This window comes from Nothoprocta perdicaria, unplaced genomic scaffold, assembly GCF_003342845.1.
Source record: "Nothoprocta perdicaria isolate Ctin4 unplaced genomic scaffold, notPer1 scaffold_64, whole genome shotgun sequence".
Lineage (NCBI taxonomy): Eukaryota > Metazoa > Chordata > Aves > Tinamiformes > Tinamidae > Nothoprocta > Nothoprocta perdicaria.
This window is the reverse complement of record NW_020455910.1, coordinates 938,541-958,557: the sequence shown is the minus strand read 5'-3', so window position 1 is coordinate 958,557 and position 20,017 is coordinate 938,541. Positions and strand designations below refer to the sequence as shown.

General features: G+C 40.5%; 1 protein-coding gene across 1 annotated transcript in view; it reads right to left on the bottom strand.

The window, feature by feature from the left end:
* Nucleotides 1–16: 16 nt before the first annotated feature.
* DPY19L4 (dpy-19 like 4) overlaps nucleotides 17–20,017 on the bottom strand; it is a 24,139-nt gene continuing 4,138 nt past the window's right edge. Inside the window, exons 4-18 of the mRNA XM_026050028.1 lie at nucleotides 19,084–19,205; nucleotides 18,042–18,187; nucleotides 16,128–16,251; nucleotides 15,451–15,585; nucleotides 14,441–14,572; nucleotides 14,253–14,351; nucleotides 12,887–12,960; nucleotides 10,941–11,099; nucleotides 9,596–9,715; nucleotides 8,388–8,508; nucleotides 7,297–7,353; nucleotides 5,096–5,178; nucleotides 3,183–3,315; nucleotides 2,099–2,257; nucleotides 17–476 (exon numbers count right to left, since the gene is read on the bottom strand). Coding sequence (XP_025905813.1) covers nucleotides 312–476; nucleotides 2,099–2,257; nucleotides 3,183–3,315; nucleotides 5,096–5,178; nucleotides 7,297–7,353; nucleotides 8,388–8,508; nucleotides 9,596–9,715; nucleotides 10,941–11,099; nucleotides 12,887–12,960; nucleotides 14,253–14,351; nucleotides 14,441–14,572; nucleotides 15,451–15,585; nucleotides 16,128–16,251; nucleotides 18,042–18,187; nucleotides 19,084–19,205 — 1,829 coding nt within the window. The 3' untranslated portion in view covers nucleotides 17–311. The remainder of the gene's footprint in view (nucleotides 477–2,098; nucleotides 2,258–3,182; nucleotides 3,316–5,095; nucleotides 5,179–7,296; nucleotides 7,354–8,387; nucleotides 8,509–9,595; nucleotides 9,716–10,940; nucleotides 11,100–12,886; nucleotides 12,961–14,252; nucleotides 14,352–14,440; nucleotides 14,573–15,450; nucleotides 15,586–16,127; nucleotides 16,252–18,041; nucleotides 18,188–19,083; nucleotides 19,206–20,017) is intronic.

Genomic DNA, 20,017 nt, shown 5'->3' with positions numbered 1-20,017 from the left:
ACATTCATGTTAGAAATCTCATTTATGTGAGGATTAAGATGATCTGTAAAGGGAAGCCAAATGCCAGAACATGGAAGACTGTCACACTTCGTAGAGACTGTAAAATTGGTATTTTTTTTCCTGTTCCCTTCAAGGATGGTATTTCTATCTGTTGATCTGTAGTTCCCACAGTTCCAGTTTGGTAAATTGAAGTTGTCAGTACACTGCATGTGCCCACATGTATCTGGAAAAATATTTTCCTTGGTCAAAAGGAACTTTTCCAACTGACTTCCACTCAATTATCTTCAGGAAGAATCCTGCATGTCCTCTTCTCATGACTGGAAGGATATCACAGTGTTGATCCTATACACAAAGTAGGATCTGTTCCAGTATACCCGAGTAAAATAATTCACATATGGAGAATAGTTCATTTTGATTTCATGACAAAATCGTCCGTGTTTTGAGTAGGCATAACTGTCTCCTTCCTCACAAACCACCTGTCAGAAAGTAAGAAAATCTAATTAAAATAGGAGGAATAATTACCAAATGTTATTCTCTACATTTCATTTACTTGTGTATTCTGGAGATTTCATTTACAGTTCAGACATTTAAYTTCCATATTGTACAATTCCAACAGGCTGAAAATAGATTCCCCTATAGTTTTTAAAATCATGCCACAGATGGTATACATGCTTTTAACAGAGGTAGAGAAATGAAGCAGGCAGATACCAACAAGGTTAAAGGAATTAATAGGAAAAACTACACAGTAACTTCAGGGGCTAAACTGGCCAGGAAAGCTGCCAGCCACATGTAGGTTCCTGAAGAAACTAAGGGCCATCTCCTAAAAATATACCACCCATATAACTATTCTACAAAATGAAAGCAACTAAATGAATTAAATGTTCGCATTGCAAATTCTTTTGAAAGTTGTATGATTAAAACAAAGTTGATAAGATACCTGACACAGATCATTTATTAGTGGCTTGCATTTTTCCCCAAGAATGGGATACAAGACTTTACACAAGATATATTTTTAATTCTCCCCACTAAAAACCCGCATTCAAGCCAGGGATGAACTTGATACAGATACAAGAAGAAGCTGTTACATCAAGCAGATGCTTGTATTTCTGGACTAGGCAAAATTCCTAAATAAAGCTAGCTCATGATTACATAGAAGTAACTGGTGACGCGCTTCCCCTCTCGACCACGGCCCAGGCGGGTGCAGCGCTCGCAGCCTCGCTGCCCTCGCGAAGGCCGGGCCCTGGCTGGAGCCCCGAGCAGCTGTGGGCACCAACCCTTACAGCCCTTACAAACCCCTCACAACGCTCCCTCCAAGGGCAAGGGCAGCGCAGCAGGGCCTCCGTGCCCGTGGGTGCGGGTGAAACCCCCCTCGCTCAGGTTTGTTCAGCTTGGAGCACGGGCTGGGCTGCGGGCCTGAGCCGGGCCCAACGGGTCGCGGCGAGCTGAACCGCAGGCAGGTCCTGCCCTGCGCACAGGGCCGGGGCAGAGCGTGGTTCGTCCTCACCCCCTTTCTTGCCCAAGTTCAACATAGAAGATATTATTAGAATCTTCTAAGAATCAGCTAGAGCAGCTCTGCTAATAGGAAAGAACATTAATAGGCTGCTATTTGGGTGTGAGTTCACACTTAGTGTCTGGACAGATGCAAGAGAAACAAGGTCACGTAGCATATAGGGGAAAAGGGTAGGCCAGGCAAGTCTCTTTTCTTTATTTTTAAATTATACTTCACTTCTGAGTACTTCAATTTACATTTTAAAAGCACATTCTTGAGGCTGAGAGTAAAGAACACTCTCTGAGGCAGAGCTTTACTGCTTCTATAATAGACTTTTCAGGTATTATATATATTTAAATGGCATTTAATGACTAGAAGAGAATCAACACTGCTAGATACTGATGTATTAGGAAGGATTAGGACAATTAAAGAACAAAAAGGCAGGTATGAATGCAGGTGCATAAGGAAGTTACTACAAAACAAATCACTTTTAACATTTATCAATTTTTGTTCATATATTTAGAAAAATAAAAATCAGCACTAGGAGAATATTTCTTTTTAAATGAATCTTTTGTTCATTCAAATATTGAACAATTTCTAGTTACTTACATGGCCGTTAGCAATATCCAACAGGTCTTTAACTCTACATCCTCTTACAGGTCCCACTTCATTGCAAATTGAATCTTCAATAACCAAAAAATTTGCTTTGTAAGATGTGAGTATCTTATAAATATCTTCTGCAGACCTCTTTGAATAGATCTGATAAATCTGTAGATTAGGAAAAACATTTAGTGAAAGGTAAAAAATAGTGGAAAATTTAATACTTTGAGTCGGGGAACTTACCTGTAATCACAAGTGACAAGTGACAAGTACACACCAGCCTAYAGAGTGATGCTTATTTTTGAAATCTACTCAAGAGGTGAAGTAATGGAGAGCTGAATAGGAAGCATGTGTTCCTGCTGGTGGCAATATCTTATTTTACACACTTTTTAAGGTGGGCTGAGTATCTTCAGCCTGAGTATTTCGGTAACAGCGAAACACACATGTTTTACTTGATACTTCCTTCCATATTTACCCTTCTGCGTCCTTCTTTAATACATTTTTTTCCTCCCAATTACACATGTGTGTGTTGCTAGAGATTCTCATTTGCCTACACAATTCTGGACCACTCAGAGAACTAAGGCAGTTCTGATTTTGATTTCTTTGCTAGGCAGTCACTGGGCAAGTCCTTTTCAATTTGTGATTTTCTCCCCAGCAAAATACACAGAATAGAAGTTGCTCAAAATCATTCAGAAACCACAGCCTTCCTAAAACCCAATATTGCCACATTTCTCAATGAGGAATCTAGTTCCTGGGTTTATAGATTCGGTGTCACTGCTACCTTTCTTCACAAAACGTGGTGCTTCTCTCCCACCTTACACTGTAAACACTTCAGAGAAAAGGCAGTGTTTGGAAGAACACCAGAGCGTAGTGGGAGTAGCACCAAACAAATAATCTGCAGTGCTGGGTAGTGTAGGGAGCACAAAAGAGCTAGGGAAATGTGCATTATGTGGAATATGACAGAAGGAATATGTCTTCTCTGGAACATGAACATTTAGAGCACCCCTCAACCATTTCAATTGAGCATTTCAGTTCTACCTGATGGAAGTCTACCAACCACTGATAACACTCATCTATAGAACTAGATACTCACATTTTCATTTCTTTTTAGGAGATCATCATCATTATACGAAGGCAGGCTTGACACCATCCATCCAGTACAAAGCTTGATCACCCCCATTAACTGTGGGCTGCCTGCAAACACAGCAGCCACAGGAGCCTGTCTTCTGCAAAAGCCAATCAATACACACATGAGGACAGGCTGCGTTTCCCAAAGTAATGGTTTTACTTTTCTTAAAAAAATAGTGTGAATCTTTTAAGAGCCAATGGCAAGAACTGGAGCTCACAAGGATATCAGTGGGGGTCTAATGACAAGTGGCCTTAATGCTGCCCTGTGAAGAGCCTCCTTGCCACAGCTGCAGCAAGGAGGGTCTCTGAGGAAGCCTCCCCGCAGGCAAGGGCCTGTGGCCGTTCTCATGGTGAGATAACCCGTGCTGTCCCGGCCCAGATGCAGCCCCCGTTTTCCTGCGTTGTTGCTGCCTCCTCCCAAAATAAGCTTGGGAGGGAAGGAGGTAGGTGGGAGGAAAAGCAACACAGGGTTATCTTGCAAATGGAAGATGGAAGACTGTTTTCATTTGATCTTATGATCATGAATTTCACTGCCCGTGAGTAAACAGTGTTATGATACAGAATAACACCTCCAGTAAGTGGCTTATTGAGTTTTGATTTCATCTTTTGATTCTGGTTTACTAAAAGAGCCATTTCCACACTATTACAGACCTTTGGCAACTTTTTTTTTTTTTTTTCCTGCAGAGAAAATTCAAAATAAATTCATTTTCATCACAGAGGAAAATAAGAAAATATAACAAGAACATTCAATTAAATTTCCAATAGGGATATCTAAGTAGATCCTAAAATAAACAAAGAACCAAAACAACAACAAAAAAAAACAAACAAAACTCTCATTTTCATTAAAAATACAAATAGCTGCTACAAATACACATAGCCAAAATGCTCTTAAGCTGAGTGAAACTCAATGCAATTCACCATGATGTACTTGAAGTGTAATATATGCAGACCAGTGTAAAAGCCGTTAAGTACTTGGCATTATTCCATTTGCTGCCTTGAAGAGCTACAGCAGTGACAAATAACATATACCACTATGACCAGAAAGAAGAAATTGGCTGGAACACTGTAATTACTAGCCTTTTATTTTCTGAAGATGAACAAGTTGACATTAAAGACTCCATAAATACAGAAAATTATCTATTTAAAAAAAATGCTGTTAAAGGCAAGTATGTGGACATAGAAGATCTAATCTTCACAAAAAGTGTAGCCCCTAGTGAAGTAGGTCAAAGTTAGATGGGCTAAGGCCAGAATGGAGTGCTGAAATTTCTGGTGAGGAGAAAAGGATATATTTGTGAAAATCACTAGGCTACGTGGTCAGAGTTTGCTATGTCCCGTGTAGCATCAGGTAGGAACATCTGCAGCTTCTTGGTCAAAGAGGGAGTTTGAMTCATACGTGTTATAATCCCTTTCTTGACTAAGGATCTAAAAATCTTTCATTTAGATGGTAAATTTTGCAAGATACAGGCAGCTCAGGCAATGGAAAAAAAACACTGGAACGCCAGTGTTTCCATCCCCTGCAGCCTTATGACCGAAGGATCCTCTAATCTAGTGAAAAGTTAGCATATGAATAACCAAGAGTTAGGGCATTCACCTTTGTTTCCGAGTATTATGCCATTTAATTTAATTTGGAAATGACATCTGGCAACAACATTACATTTGACTTGCGTATTTCAGCATCTTCTCTTGCMATCAATGATATATTCCTCTTATAGTCCATGGAAGTGCTCACAAATTAATACACATATTTCTTATCTTCCCCTAAGTCCTACTTAACAAAGGGAAATTCAGATTAATAGAGGCAGCTCCACAAAATGCTGAGACAAAAAAAAATACCCTGACTTAAAGAAGTAACAGAGAAATGGAGTACTTCACACTTACTTTATCCATGTCATCAGTTCTACCGTATCTGGATCATAGAATTCTTGTAGTTCTGAAAGCTCTGTCATTATCCTAGGGAAAAACTGAAGGACATGMATACCTGGTTACTTACCACTGAAAATCCTTGGGATATCTTATAATATTAAAGCCTTAAATAATGCAACATAAATGGACAGAGATTCATTTGAATTTTCTCCCCAAAGCAGCATTTTTATTTGAGTATTTTGTGAATCCTTTGTAGTTATTTAATAGCAGGTCCYGAGTGGTTACCTGCAGTCTTTTGCCCAGTCAATATATGTTCTAAACAAGTTCTCATCTCTAATCTTACAATCATATGTGGCAACATAATTAATTGACTTTAACTGGCATAATACACCAGAAACAAAGTTCAGATGACCACTGCATATGCATACAGGTGAGGACACTGAAGGAAGAAGCTGACAAATCTTCTCTCATGGAATGGATGGCTCGTTACAAAAAATCAGATTATAGATGGTCTGATTGGTCATAATATTAGATTGCACTAAAATAAATGTGTATGAAGTTGCCCGAGTCCCTTGGGTTGTTGCAACTTGGTGGAAAAGTGCCTTGGAAACAAAAAGGGAGAGAAAAAAGTGCTAGCAAAGCATCACGTTGGTAATCTGCCCAGCTCTGACCCACAGTCATTCTGGGTGCTCGTGGGCAGGAGGTCTGGCTAGGAGCTGCCCGGCCTTGAGGAGCTGGAGCCTCTCCATGCTCCTGGAAGCACGAAGTAGAGGCTACAAAGAGGATAAGGCCTACAGGTTAACACCATGCAGTACCACAGGGACTGCTTATTTTGGAACAGCCAGTGTAGACACAGCTGGAAATGGGAGCCTGCTTTTAATGGACAAGTTTCCACCTCAACCCAAGGGACAATTCCAACAACTGCAGCCTGCAACCAGGCACATGAAGGCAGCCCAAGAACTGCTGCCATCTCTTCATATGTGGTATCGAAAGCTGTAGCAGTTCAGGAGCTTCTATATACGGACCTGACCCATCCAAAGAGCAAAAGACAGGCAGAAAGGAACTGCTGCTGCCACCCTAAGGAAAAGCAGCTTCGGGTACGAATGAGAGCCCGCAGGAAGCCCAGTTAGATCAAGGTTATGCCAGACTGAATCAGAGAGATGCTGAGCTGTGCCCTTGGCCTTTTACAGCCACAAATTAAGACCCTGTACACATTTGCAGGATGTAGCTGCTCCATGGATGGCAGCTTCTGTGCACAGGGCTGAGCTGGAGGCCACTCAGCATCACCACCGAGCAGCAAGAACTGCATCTGTGATGGAGAGAGCCCTCTAGAGCCAGCCCCCCTCATGGCAGCCGGTAGAACCCAGCTCCTCGGTGACCTGCACCAGTTCTCTCTCTCACAACAGATTTCTCAGCTCTTTTGAGCAGCTGGAGATTTTTCTCTCAGGAGAACATCTTTGGCACTGTCAGAAGTGTGTACAGAGTCAAATATACAAGTTTTGATTACCGTATAAGACACGTTACAAAATCTGCTAGTAAAAGCAGGTTTTGATATCTTAACACTTTAATACTACTTTATACTATTTTGTGGTTGTACCAGGATAGTGCAAATTTACATGTTTTCCATATTTGAACAGTTTAAAGAAAAACAGTTTCCAAGTGATGCATCTCTTTTTTTCCAGTCTGCCCGTGACAAGCAGTAAAGAACTAAATACTTATTTGGAGTAAGGAAGTATCTATAGCCTTTCTTCTCTGCAACGTAGCATTCAAATACCTTGACATAGTGCTCTGCATGCAGCTTTTAGCTTCATTATAATCTGATGGAAGTTTCCCAGGCAGATTATTAGCCTGGGTGCCTCCCACAATCTTACTTTCAACTAATCTCACTCTCTCTTTGAGAACAAGATTGGGACAGCCTCCCCTTTAGCATTCTAGGTTTTATTTTGAAATATTTTCTGTTTTGAATCCCTTTACATATCCAAAACATAAATGGAGATATTGTGATCTTCAACTATCAAATTCAAACATCTCTTAATTAGAATAAGCAATTATTTATAAACAAATTGTCTAATATCTCATATTGATAAATAGTTTTGTTTAAAAAAATTTATAGGAGCATATAAGCTTTTATTTCCCCTTAACACAATGCCTGTTCACCATTACAATTCATTTCATGCCTACAGAGAAAACATAACCCAAAAAGCTATTTTTCTTACCTCTTTCCACAAGCTGAATCCGATTATTGTGGGAACTGCCATACTTAGAATGAGAGCCTAGAAAACAGGAGAAATGCATTACGGATTGTTCCTCACTCCCCTCCTTGGGGTCTCTACCAGTCTGGTTCATGCAGAAGCCTACATCTACATGGGAGACCTTTGAGCAACAGTAGGTGAAGCTGTGCAGCGCTCTCCAGAAAGCCAACGCCATGGAGTTGCCTGATCTTGCACGGCGGAACCCGTGTGACCAGTGATAACTTTGCCACCAGTATTAAGCAGGTTTAATTACTGCTCAGGCAACAATAACTCAACATGTGTATGAAGGAGGAAGCAGAAGAAAAGCGAACACTTGTGCTACAGATGTAATGAGGGGATCTAAGCAGGGAAAGAGAAGGAAAAGAAAAATAAAAAGTGAAACAAGCGTTTCAACCTCCTGATTATATTGATGCTTTTGTTCAGATTAACAGATATGAAAAAAAACAGAAACTCATTCTTTGGCACAGCACTGTTCTAGCTGGTATCATCTCCACTTTGCCAAAGAGGGAATACAGCCCGTGTGGTACAGGAAGCATTTGATAAGGAGTGCATGCAAGACATTCTCCTSATCATAGGCTATGAAGAAGGTTACTGCATAAAAAGCAAGTCTATATAGCAGAAACCATGTCCTGTATAATGGAATCCATTTAGTACCTACAGAACATACTGGTTTTGCCTAACTGGAAAAAAATCTGTCGATATTTATGACATAACAATATTTAGTATTTCCATAGCAAGTGATCTATAAGAATCCCTTGTGTTCATAGAAAACAGGCAGATCAATAAACATGACAGACACACAGATAGGGCTGATCCTCACAGAGGAAAAAACTCTGTAGGGTGAACATAACTTTATTACCAAATACTAGAGCAGATGTAAAAGAACATTATTAGGAATGAAAGATAGAACGTTATTAGGAATGAAAGATAGAGAAAAACAGGCTGCATGAGGTCCACTGCTCACAGAGTGACTTGTTCTTCCAGCAGGTAATTCTTGGTCTTTAGGAGCTGTTGTGCAGACAGTGACGACCTGCCTCGCTGCAACAGCCACTCACCAGCAATATGGGGTGCACGGCTTTCAGTCGAAGCCACTTGAAAAGAGTCATCCAAAGCTCTGGAGAGCACACACCAAACGCAGCAAGCATGCAAACATATGGAGTCCATAGATACTTCATTCTGAAAAACATTGAAGGACCTTAGTTGAGACTGCATAGGTCACAGTAGTCAGGCTACTTAGAAAAACATTCAGATTTCTTTTCACATGTTAAATAAAGCCTGGATATGGAAAGCAATCTGTGACCACGCTTGATGAGGCTGGAGGGGAAAGAAAGGAAATCTCCAGCAGAGGAGCAGGCCACCTGATTATCAACTGCAAGAGGTAGGAACTAGATGCTCGGTCAAAGATGACACCATCTTTCACCGAGTTCAAAGAAGGAAGAAAAAACCCTCCAACTAATTAGAAAAACTGGCAGACTAGTCAAGTCACTTGGCTGTTCCAGTTTTCTAGCCAAGGACAGATTAAAAATCCCAACTATTCAGCCATATTGTGTAGATACTCACTGCTCTGTAAGGGAGCTCCTGAAGAGAGGGAAGTATTTAACGAATTACTTGCTACCGACTGGTCTTGTCTGCCTCTTGAGCACAGACAAGCTGAGCTGGACAACTGCCTGGTTGCTGCCAGTCAACAGGGCAGCCTGGTGCAAGAGCAAGTCTGCTGCCTCCACGTTCATGTAGCTGAGTATTACAACAGTAACGATTTTCAAACCTTAGTTCCTGGCTTTAATATACACGATACCTCTCAAATTTGCTTTAGCATGTCCAGAAATATTGCAGCTTAAATATACACAGGGAGATGGACAGGAAATCTTTTCCAATTCAGCATTACCGAATATACACTGCTCACCAAAARCACTATTTAAGATTTCACTAGAGGGCTACAATATTCAGAGAATGGCAGTGAAACTCTGAACTTAGTTATCATAAGGAAAATAATTAAAATTTACACCAATTAATTTCTCAAATTTRGGCTGCTTTGAACATGCTTTATAGAGAAATGTGGCAAAATTCAACATATTCCTCTGTATAATTTATAGTCAAAATTATCTTTGCTACATTCCCTATTAATACAATTGTTTGCCAAATATATTTATTTAAAAAAAAGAAACTTGAACTATAGACATATTTCAAAGGAGAGAATAGCGTATCATGGCCAGGTAGGAACTCTCTGTTGCTTTCAAAAGAGATACATCAAAATTAGACTTACCCTTCCAAACACATCGCTAGAGAACCAAGTAAAATTGTGTGAATTACATGATAAACTATTTCTGGTCTCTCTCCAATTCGACCATCCTCAAGTTTAACTGTCTCTTTCAGTGGTTCACCACTGCAGTTGGAGAAAATGAGACATCACTTAATTCAGACATTATCTCAGGCAAAGATGCCAATAAAAATATTTTTATGACTATTAAGTCAGCAGTACGCTGAGGTCATTGTGTCACATCATACCATACTGTTGCACTGCTTATTTGTTTTTCTCTTCTTCATCAATCATCTTTTAGTACCTGCTGTCCCTTGTTATAGACTGTAACTTCTCTGGAGCAAGGGCTGTGAATTAAYGCAAGGGGAATGCTACTTATTGCCATAAATCCTACGTTGAGTACCTCAGCAAGAGATAATCTAATTCAAGAGCACGAATACTCTGCAAACAGAGGAAACTGCACTTTTATTTTGATAGCCTAAGTTTCTTCATAGTATTAACTTGAGAATAAACCTTAAGAAGGTTTATTTTAAGCCCTTCTTAAAAACCTGTTGGATGTACTGATGCCACTGCACATAAACTAGTAAATGGCTATTTCAACCACTACTAGCAATCCAGGAGTTTACTTCATTATTTTGAAAGTAATTTCATGCATCCAACCTGACACAATTCGTCATTTATTACAGCATCATCTTTATCTATCAAAAGTCCATTCTTGAAAAACACCCATTGATTTTCACTGCAGACAAGTGGGAATTTTGCCCTCATTTCTGCAGAGTTGTGTCATCTGGTACAGTCAGCCAGTMAGGGGCAATTTCACAGCCACCACAAGATAAGTTTCCAAGATAAGTTAGGCTGAGATCTACACACCCTGGCCAGTAGCAGTAGGAATCTGAAATCCTTTCAAATCTATCTCATTTATTCTTAGCAATAGGTAAACCCGGAAAAAAAAAATCCAAGCAAAAGCAAAACAAGGAAGCAAAACCTCTTGCAATAATCAGGTGGCTTTGCTGTCATAAGGGGAAAAGAGACACGGTATCTCTTTTTTCCCTTGTAATGGGAAGGGACATAAASATATCAAAAAGTCATTATCTGGAGCTCTCTAGGTGTTGCACTTTTGGGACAGAACCTATTAATTCTCCATCTGGACAACAGGGATGCTAAAAAGGAACCTCACTAATGGATTTTCTGCAGAAGCCTCACTTGGACCTTTTCATTTCCTAAGACATCCTAGCAGGTCAAAGACACAACAAACTTTGGAGGCCTCAGCTAGGAATAACGTGTCCATTCACTTCATTCATGACCCTCTGGCTTTTAACAATTTATTTTTCAGAATAAATAAGCTACTTACCACATTCTCCTAAAAATGACCTGAGTTACAGAAAAAAGGCAGATAATTAATACTAAAATATAGAAAGGCAACAGTGATGACTGAGTCAGCCGCAAAAAAAAGTCTTGGGAAGGCGCCTGAAGTGATTCTTGACAAAGGAGCCAATTCATTGTAAAATTCCTAGCAAGGCAAAAACAATCCATTAAAAAACAGTAACAGTATCCCATAGATTAGGAGGGGAAAAAAAAAGTTAATCACAGTTCAACCTGTTCATATTAAAACTTATTTTTTCAAGATTCACATTTGAAAATTGTTTCAAAGCAATCTGAAAAGGCTTTGCTGGTGCTTCTTAGAGTAACTGTCAAAAGCTTTTCTTCCAAAAAATAGTATGATCTGAAGAGAACAGACTACAGCTCTTCTGTATCAGACACATGCCACCTCCCGCACAATGCCACTACAGGGAATGCAAAGCACTTTGTTGTCACAGYGGATTAAGACTCTGGGGATACAAAGGCAAGAAGATATGGGCCTGTGCCCAYTGCAAAAGGGGAGATGGAGGAGGGAAAGTGCTCATCCAACATCCCACATAAGCCTAAGGCACTGCCTAGACAGGAATCCTTAATGCTGACATTCTAATTCTGGAGCTGAACCTACTCAATGAATTCTTCTTTCTCAGTTAACGAGTAGAGAGATTATGTGTTCTGCTAAGAGGTACTATCAGTCTGTATTTTCCACTGGGATTGGTACAGTATGTGATGCAGTGGGCACATTTTTATTTTGCTTGTCTTTCCTCCTCCTTTTCTTTTTCAGCCATGACCCCCTAAATGAAGACCCAAGAACTGAACTCCTTTCAGTTAGACAGAAGCAGTTGAAGGAGGAACAGCTGAGCACGGCCAAACAGGCCATAAAGACAAATCTTCAGGTTCAACCATCACTTGGACACAGTTACACAGTCTCCAGAGGCAGCCACACTCAGTCTGTCTCAAGCACTGTCTTCACTGCAGAGTCCCACAGCCTGGAAAGTAGCAAGTCTCAGGGAAAAAAAAAATCCCCAAATAGCTGGTATTTGAACAACCAGCAGCAGTCCTTTCTGATCCTGTAAAACTTTTAAGAACGCACGTGCATCAGGCAGGGCGTCTTGCTCCACCTTGTCACAGTTGGGCTTCCAGAAACTCTTGGCAGCTTCAGCTGCGCCATGTCCTTCTCCGCTCCCTTTCCTGCAGGCTGAGGGGTGGTCTGTGAGGGAGATGCAGCTTCCAGGTCAGGATTCCCGCTCCCACACAGGGCTGTGCGCAGTGTCTTGAGTCCGAGTGGGGTCGCACTCCATACGAACACTGTGCCTGAAGTTTCGTAGGAAAACTACACTCCTGGTATCTTCCTGGAGAGCAACCTTCAGCCTCTTACAGATGCAAAATCCTTCTCTCAGAATCTCAAGAATTTCCTCTGACTTCCAAGATGCCCCTTGTGTAAAGTTCTTCCAAAATGGACTGGGTTTTGGAAGGAGTTATTTTTACAAGACAACTAAAAAGCCCCCTCTTTTCAACATATCACTGACAGTTCATGACTACTCAGAGCCCTTTCTTCTCCAATGTGTAAGAAGTTAGTGGTACCACCTTTCCCTTCTTACCTTGCTTTCAAGTTTTATTAGAAATATTAGGTAGTACACAGGTCTTTGCACTTCAACATTAAAAGAAAACAAATCTGAGATGCTTTTATGAAGATGCTTTTTTGAAGAAGCTTTACGAAGATGCTTTATTTTTTTCCGTAGCAGAAATACTGAGGTGCGTCAGCACCTACAAATCCTGAGAGTCAGTGATGCCTCCACATAAGCATAATTTCTAATTAAAGCTTAAAACCAGAGGACAAATAAGAAGTTACCCTAATGTCTCTTTGCTATTCTCATAAGCTACTGAAATTCTGCTCTTCTCTGGACACTTCAAAAGCTGTAAAAAAGTTTAAAAACTTACTTAGTTGTGTTTAAGCCAAGTTTAACTTCAAGGAATCTCAGCAAGTGCTCATTTTCTTTATGAGGAACAAACATCTGAAAATTAAATTAGCAGAGAAAAAGATCTTGTCAAGTGCTGAAAAAAATCCTTTATGCAGTCACTTCATTCAGATTGCAAAATGGTACAAAATATTCCCTTATTTGAGAGCTTCTTTAAAAATGAGTGAATTGGATTGGACTGTTAATTAAAGTATCAGTGCAGTATTGGAAAACTTCAATTAAATAAACCCATCTTTAGATTTTCCTGGAGAAGTTCACATCCTTCAGAGCCAATTGATATTTCCCAATCAGCGGGCAAGCGGCAAGCTGTCAACAAGTTGCCAAAAGACTACCGAGCGGTGAGAGAAGGAGGAGCAGGAAAAATGGCACAGACTTACCCTCAAGCGAGCCAAAGAACATTGCGTTTGGCTCCACTAAACAACAGGCCTGCAGCCTAGCCAAAGTTATGGGCATTTGAGATCTTCACATAGCTAATTCTTTGAGCAGGCAAAAGGTCTACGCACTGTCTACATAATTTAGCTCACACACTTTTCAAGGTTAGGTTTTATTTTCCTGGAGATACAGCACGGTTGGCCAATCTGAATGGCACAAGAAAAGAATCAGATCTGAGCAGTCTCTCATCAGCTTCTGAGGGTACACTCGGTCCTTTATTTTTGAGTCCACAAATCAGAGTGAGGTGGAGACAAGGAGGAAAAGCTCAATGACTACGGAAGAGGTTAGGGCCAGAAAGAGGCAGTTGCTAATTGAAATGCAGGACCAGGCTAAAATCCCACTGTGCAACCTCATCTCCCGGCTATTCCCACACTAAATGAAGGTTTCTGTTCCCATGTCCTAATTGGCATTTAATTGAAAATCAACTTCCAGCCCAGGACAACTCACACCCGTTCCTTGCTACTAGCTCTTTACCATGCACAGAATATTGTTGTAATGTTCAGCAGAATTTGTAGAGGCCATCCAAGCTATAACAAAAATTCCATTTATAAAATAGTTGCAGTGTGATTTACAAGGTATTTCTATACCATGCTTTAATCTCAAACCACAGGGTTTTGTTTGTTTAAGAATTTTGGAGGAAAAACACACACACAACCCAACAAAAACACACATCTGCTTGCGTTGTTAAAGATTTTTACAAACATAAGACACAAAATGACTCAGGCTTTAATCCTGCAGTTTTCTAAGAATTAAGCTATAAACTCTCAGAACAATCAGATAAGTTGCACAGAACAATCAGATAAGTAAAACTGGCAAAGATTTTTCCAAGATTAACTGTAACGTAACATTTAAAATAGGGCTTAATTAATATAATGCTTTCTACTGAGGAATCTTACCTTCAGTAAGAAGTTTAGTGTCACTGTTACCGTAAGTACCAAGTAAATGTACATTATTTTCAGCAATCTTGACATAAATGTACCTTTTCTCATATTCATCTGCAAAAACATTTTTAAAATTCCAAATTATTTGGAGCTCAGTTTAAACAACAAAAGCTACACTTGGAGTTAGAGGAGAGCTTAGTTACCTGAAGGCATTTAGACAGCATTAAAGCTGCTACAAGACTTAGTAATGGTGACACTAGTAAGGCTGAATTTTCAAACTGCAAGAGGTATCCCAAAAAGAGAGAAAACAAGTAGATCTTGTATACTTCATGCACCTGTCGAGGAAAACAAAATAATGTTACAGTGTATATACATTGCTTTCCACAATAGTAGATAACTCTTTCCCTACCCCTGTTAATCAGCACAACTAAATTTCTGTCTTGCAGACTGGGAATGTGTTAGGGCACTATTTGGCTCTAAGAAGTACTTTACATCAACACGACCTTGGTCAGCGTGTGCAACTCGTGCACAATTGCTTCTCAAAAACCTGTGCACTTGCCAAAAGAAGCTGCATTTTACGTAGTCTCCCCTTTCCCAATAGCTCCCTCCTGTAAACATGCACTTTACCTGGCCCTACAGGAACCTGTCCACTTACCACGTTTCAAAGCTACATTCTTGGGAATGAGTTAAGAAAAATACTTTATTACTACAACAGTCCTAATTATTTGGTAGAATAAATTCAAACATTTCCCTGTATTGAAATATCTATTCACCTACAATGCCTGGCTCTCCTATTTGTTGACTAAATCAGTAGAGGGGGAACTATCCAAGGTGAAAATGAGTCAGCAGCACAAAACCTACGGGCAACTGTAGGGCCACCTCCACTCTGTTGGGGATAGGGAGGAAAGAGGAGAGGTAGTTAGGGCAAATGATACATGGCTGAAAAATATTCATCACTCTCTCAGCTCTTGAAAAACCTCTTCAAGCCTTAGGACTTTGCTCAGTTCCAGACCTTTGCTAAGGAAGCTCTCCCAAACCATTTTCCTCTCCTGCTTGACACCACACACACTTCATATGGGCCCATATTCCAAGACATTCAAGGCATTATTCAATCCACGCCCTTTGCAGCTCCTCCATTACGCACAGCAGGCAACACTGAGGCTTTATTTCCTCCTCCAACTAACAGCACTTTCTAATAGCAGAGTTCTAATACCTTCTCTGTCTGAGCCAGGGCAAAGCTGTCCAGCAGAAAGAGAGAAACCGCCTGGATAAACAGGAGATAGTGACTGTACTCCCACATCATCATGAAGGTGTACGTTGAAGCGCTCACCAAAAGGTAACAAAACTTCTAGAGAAATAAAGAAGAAAAAAGGCATTACTTCCATTGCTGCACGACTAAGTAACAGAGAGGTCACTAACACAGGAGGAGTTATTTTAGGATTTAATTTAAATACTGAATTCAGCCTTGGTTAACATTTTCTCAGAGGAGGGAAAGTCATTACTGAAATAATAAAAATCATTAAAGTCAATCAGAAGAAACATCTTTGACAGAGAGAAGAGGCTGACACTCTTCTTCAGGAAACAGGAGAAACGATGAATTTGTCTGTATGTTGAGAGAAGTTCTGTATCAGGGTATCTTGAAAATATCTCCCTTAATTTATTACCACAACATTCTCCCTAAATCCTGATGGGGGCAAAACAGAAAGGGGCCCAAGGCCCATAGGCCTGCAGGCAAAAACTGCACGTGCCTAAGAAAAAAATGGAATAACTGATTTGAAAAGAACAAAACATCTGCTGTTCTCTGCCTGCGAGGACAAAAAAGTGACAAAGTAGTAATTACTCAACAGCACAGTTCTACCAGGTACTCTTTAGTACAAAATTCTGTTTTACCTCAGCAGAACAATTTAGGTTTTTTTTTAAATAGCCTGTGAGAGCTGCTACTTGACAAGCAAAATACGGCAAGGCCCAGTTTTCCCTTGATGGTATGGAGTAATCAATTCTTGTTGTATCTGTCCTAGAACAAAGTACAGACAAAGTTATTCAAAGATTTACAGAATAAAAATATCATGGCCAGCCTAAACATCACTTCTAGTCAGTATGTCTTGGTAATCAAACTATTCCTATGTCGGCTTTGAAGCAACACTGATGCAGTTTTGCTGCTGAGAGAGGTCACAAATTTAGTAACATCGGCATGGAAGGCCCCAATCCTTGCTCCCTTAGTCAGCAGGTCTCTGTGCAAGTGGCATTTGTAGGACTGAAGCTAAAGGCATCTGCTCCAGGGCCACCCTCACCCACACCATCAGGGGCACCAGCGGCACCGGAACCTGCGCTGGGGTGAGAGGCTCCTTTTGCTCTTATGTCCATAGGCTGGGGGGCACTGCCCCAACAGCAGCTTTCATGTGAGAATAAAAACCAGCTCATTGCGGAGGGGAAAAATAACCCTTCAGTTCTCCTGCAGGGTTTTATAGCCTCAGTTCTCTTGCAGTGTTTTATAAAAGGGGTTTAGGCGAGCACGAGGTATTTAGATTACAAAGCAATGCTCCCCACAGCAACAGCGCCTGCAGATGCTGCGTCCAGAGGGGAAATTCTGCGTAGCAAAATCAAAGCTCAAAGSTGCAGGGGGAGCAGGGGACAGAGGAGCAGCAGGATCTCCTCATGAAACAACTTGACAGTATCTGCCCAACGGGAGCCATAGGAGAAAGTTTTCAAAAGTGCTAAAGTGACTTAGAAGAACAAGTGRCACTTTCAAAGGGGATCAAAGGCGCCCGTTGCAGGGCACGGCGGCGTCTTTGTGCCCACAACACTTTCAAAAAGAAGCCTTGGGCTCCTTTATCATGYAGATATCTGAAAGCGTCACCTTTCATTTTTACTTCTGAAGCTTCCTACAAAAGCATATTTGGAGGCTTTTTAACTACTGGACCTTTCAATTTATAACAGAGTTTAAAATTCTTTGTTGTTAAAAACATACGGATTTATCCAATATTTCCTGCTTTCCAATTGCTCACACCAGCTTGATGAACAGTCTTTTTAGCTACTAATCACAAACCCACTTATGATGATTTCCCACTCCTAAAAGGTGATTCCCAACTGCTCAGCTTTAAAGATCCCACTGACACTTTGCTCCTCTGGAACTCTTCTCCTCCAGATGGATAGACATTGCTTTACAATTAAAAAGCTTGCTCAAATTCRCAGAAATTCCCAAAGCTACTTGGTTACAAACATGAACCAGAACACAAGTTCTTATTGCTCAAATGCCTCTTCCTATTGCCGTGGCAATTCATAAAGCAGAGGCATCTTCATGCATGTGAAACACATTTTTTTTTTTTCTAAATTGAGATCAGAATCATCTAGGAAGATTTAAGTTTGCATAAAAACACACAAAACAGATAAAAATAGTTTTTACAAGAAAAAATGCATTTGATCATTTCCTTCTAAGCAAGAGAACAAGCATCACAATATTTACAACTGGCCTTGGACAACAATTTCATTTTACAGCAGCTTCTGAARTCTTTGTCCAGAGCGAAACCCAAACCAACTGATGAATGTTTTTGTAAAAAACAAAATTGTATCAAACTACTCATGTACATAAGCTCAAGTGACAGCATGGCTGGTTTGGGCCTCACGAGGCCTTCCATTAATAAAAGCATCACCAGAGTCACCCCATCTCTGGAAACATTTTGTGCTCAGCCCAAGTGCTTGCTTTCACAAGGAGAACACCAAGTTTCACAGAGAGCCTTCCACCCCATTCTAATATTTTAAAATATCCTATTGAGAAGCCAGATTATATAAAGATGGTTTTCTTACCTGTTAATAATGAACCATGCTACAGTCAGCATTCCTGCCAGCCAAGTCCCACTCATAACCCAACTGGTTACAAACAATGCAGTCACATAAATTCCCTGCAGTCCAAAAACTATACCAATGTAGAAATACACTGGCTCAATAACTTCCTGAAATCACAAATAAAAACGAAGAGACAAAGCGGCAACTGAGCTGAAGCTGGAAATGATACTATTTATATACTGCTAACAGTGTGCTAGGTGCTTTACAAACAGGTAAGAGATGGCACCTATTCTAGAGAGTATCCAATGCTTTTATTTCGGGCTCGGGGAGAGCAAAGCACTGTAAACTAACAGCACATGTCAGGACTCCGCTGCTAGCGCCACAAGTCTTGTGTTTGCTTTAGCATGGACRTTATGTGTCAGATTTAATAAAGCCAGATTGCAGTGAGGTATAAAGTTCACAGGACTCAAAAACATTATGTAGGGCAGGAGCTTGGAGAGGCGAAGAAGTGGGCAGGAAAGGGTTCCAAATACAGAAAAGCATATATATTTAAAAAAGAAAAAAAATAAAAAACAAAGCAACAAAACAAAAAAAAAAGGAGAGATAAATGAGAGCACAAAACAGGACATCGCTATGCAGCATAAGCAGAACAAAGTGCGAGGGTAGCACAGAGACAAAAGGTTCACCTACAAAAACTGTTCTTCCTATTTACCCGTACTGATATGGGCACAGACAGGTATTGCTATCAGGCCTGTATCCCAAAGAAGTTGATTTTCCCGTTTTTAACAGCTAGCACAAATAYTTCCCACATTTCTGAGCAATTTAATAGAAATGAAGAACAGACAGAAAAGTCTAATTCATATAAGCCCCCAAATCCCATGCCAGAGACTTATCAGAACTGAGAAGAAACTGGACCCAGTGTTAGGCTTAGCTCCCAGTTCATTCACAATTCATTCAACCAGCTACATGTTTACTGCACAGAGCAGAGAATGTCTCTCTCTCTCACACATACACACACACACTACAGTAACATATGAAAAAAACCCAGGAGAAAGGCACATACTTCACTACCAGATGCTTGGTACAATACACTGGCAATCAACTCTGGATATAGTGTCATTTGCTGGACTGCATTGATGGTCTTCAACGATACTGTCCTGTTGTTGTGTGTCAATTCATAAACACCTACAGACAAAAAAAATATTATTCTTGAAAGCACTGTTGTTGCTCTTAAAATGGGTGGAAACGGAACTCAAAAGAAGGGGGGAAAAAATTTGACCACTAAAGCTAATGATATGTGTTTTTAAAGCAAAAAACAAATTTCTGTATTAGATGCTTTACACACTACTGGTTTTGCTACAAAATTATCACTATTTCTAGCTCTAAATTGTGTACTTGAAAGTAGCTAACCTGCAGTCTTTGCAATATCAACACACTGTCACAGTCTTGGAACAACCTCCGCACAGAACACCCTCAAGGGATGCTCTGAAGTGAGAAAAAGCTCTAATCAGAATAACTATAATTTATTAAAACCGTGTCCACAAAGAGGTCAGTTACGACCAGTTATGAGGCCTCAGCAACCTTTCCAGCCCTGMGTTTCTGAGACTTCTAAGATCATTCACCTAACACAAGACACTTCTGTATGGCACTGGGACTCTACTGATGTTGGTGTACTAGTAGTATACATCATTCTGAGGGATATTAGAATTAAAAGGAAAAACTAAAACACAAGAATCAYAGAATCATMGAATGCYYAAGGTTGGAAGGGACCTCAGAGGTCATCKAGTCCAACCCCCCTGCTCACGCAGGGTCACCTAGAGCACGTGGCACAGGGCTGCGTCCAAGCGGGTTTTAAAGATCTCCAGAGAAGGAGCCTCCACAACCTCTCTGGGCAGCCTGTTCCAGGGCTCTGGCACCCTCACTGTCAAGAAGTGTTTCCTTAAGTTCCTGTGGAACTTTTGGTGCCTCAGCTTGTGGCCGTTTCCTCTAGTCCTATC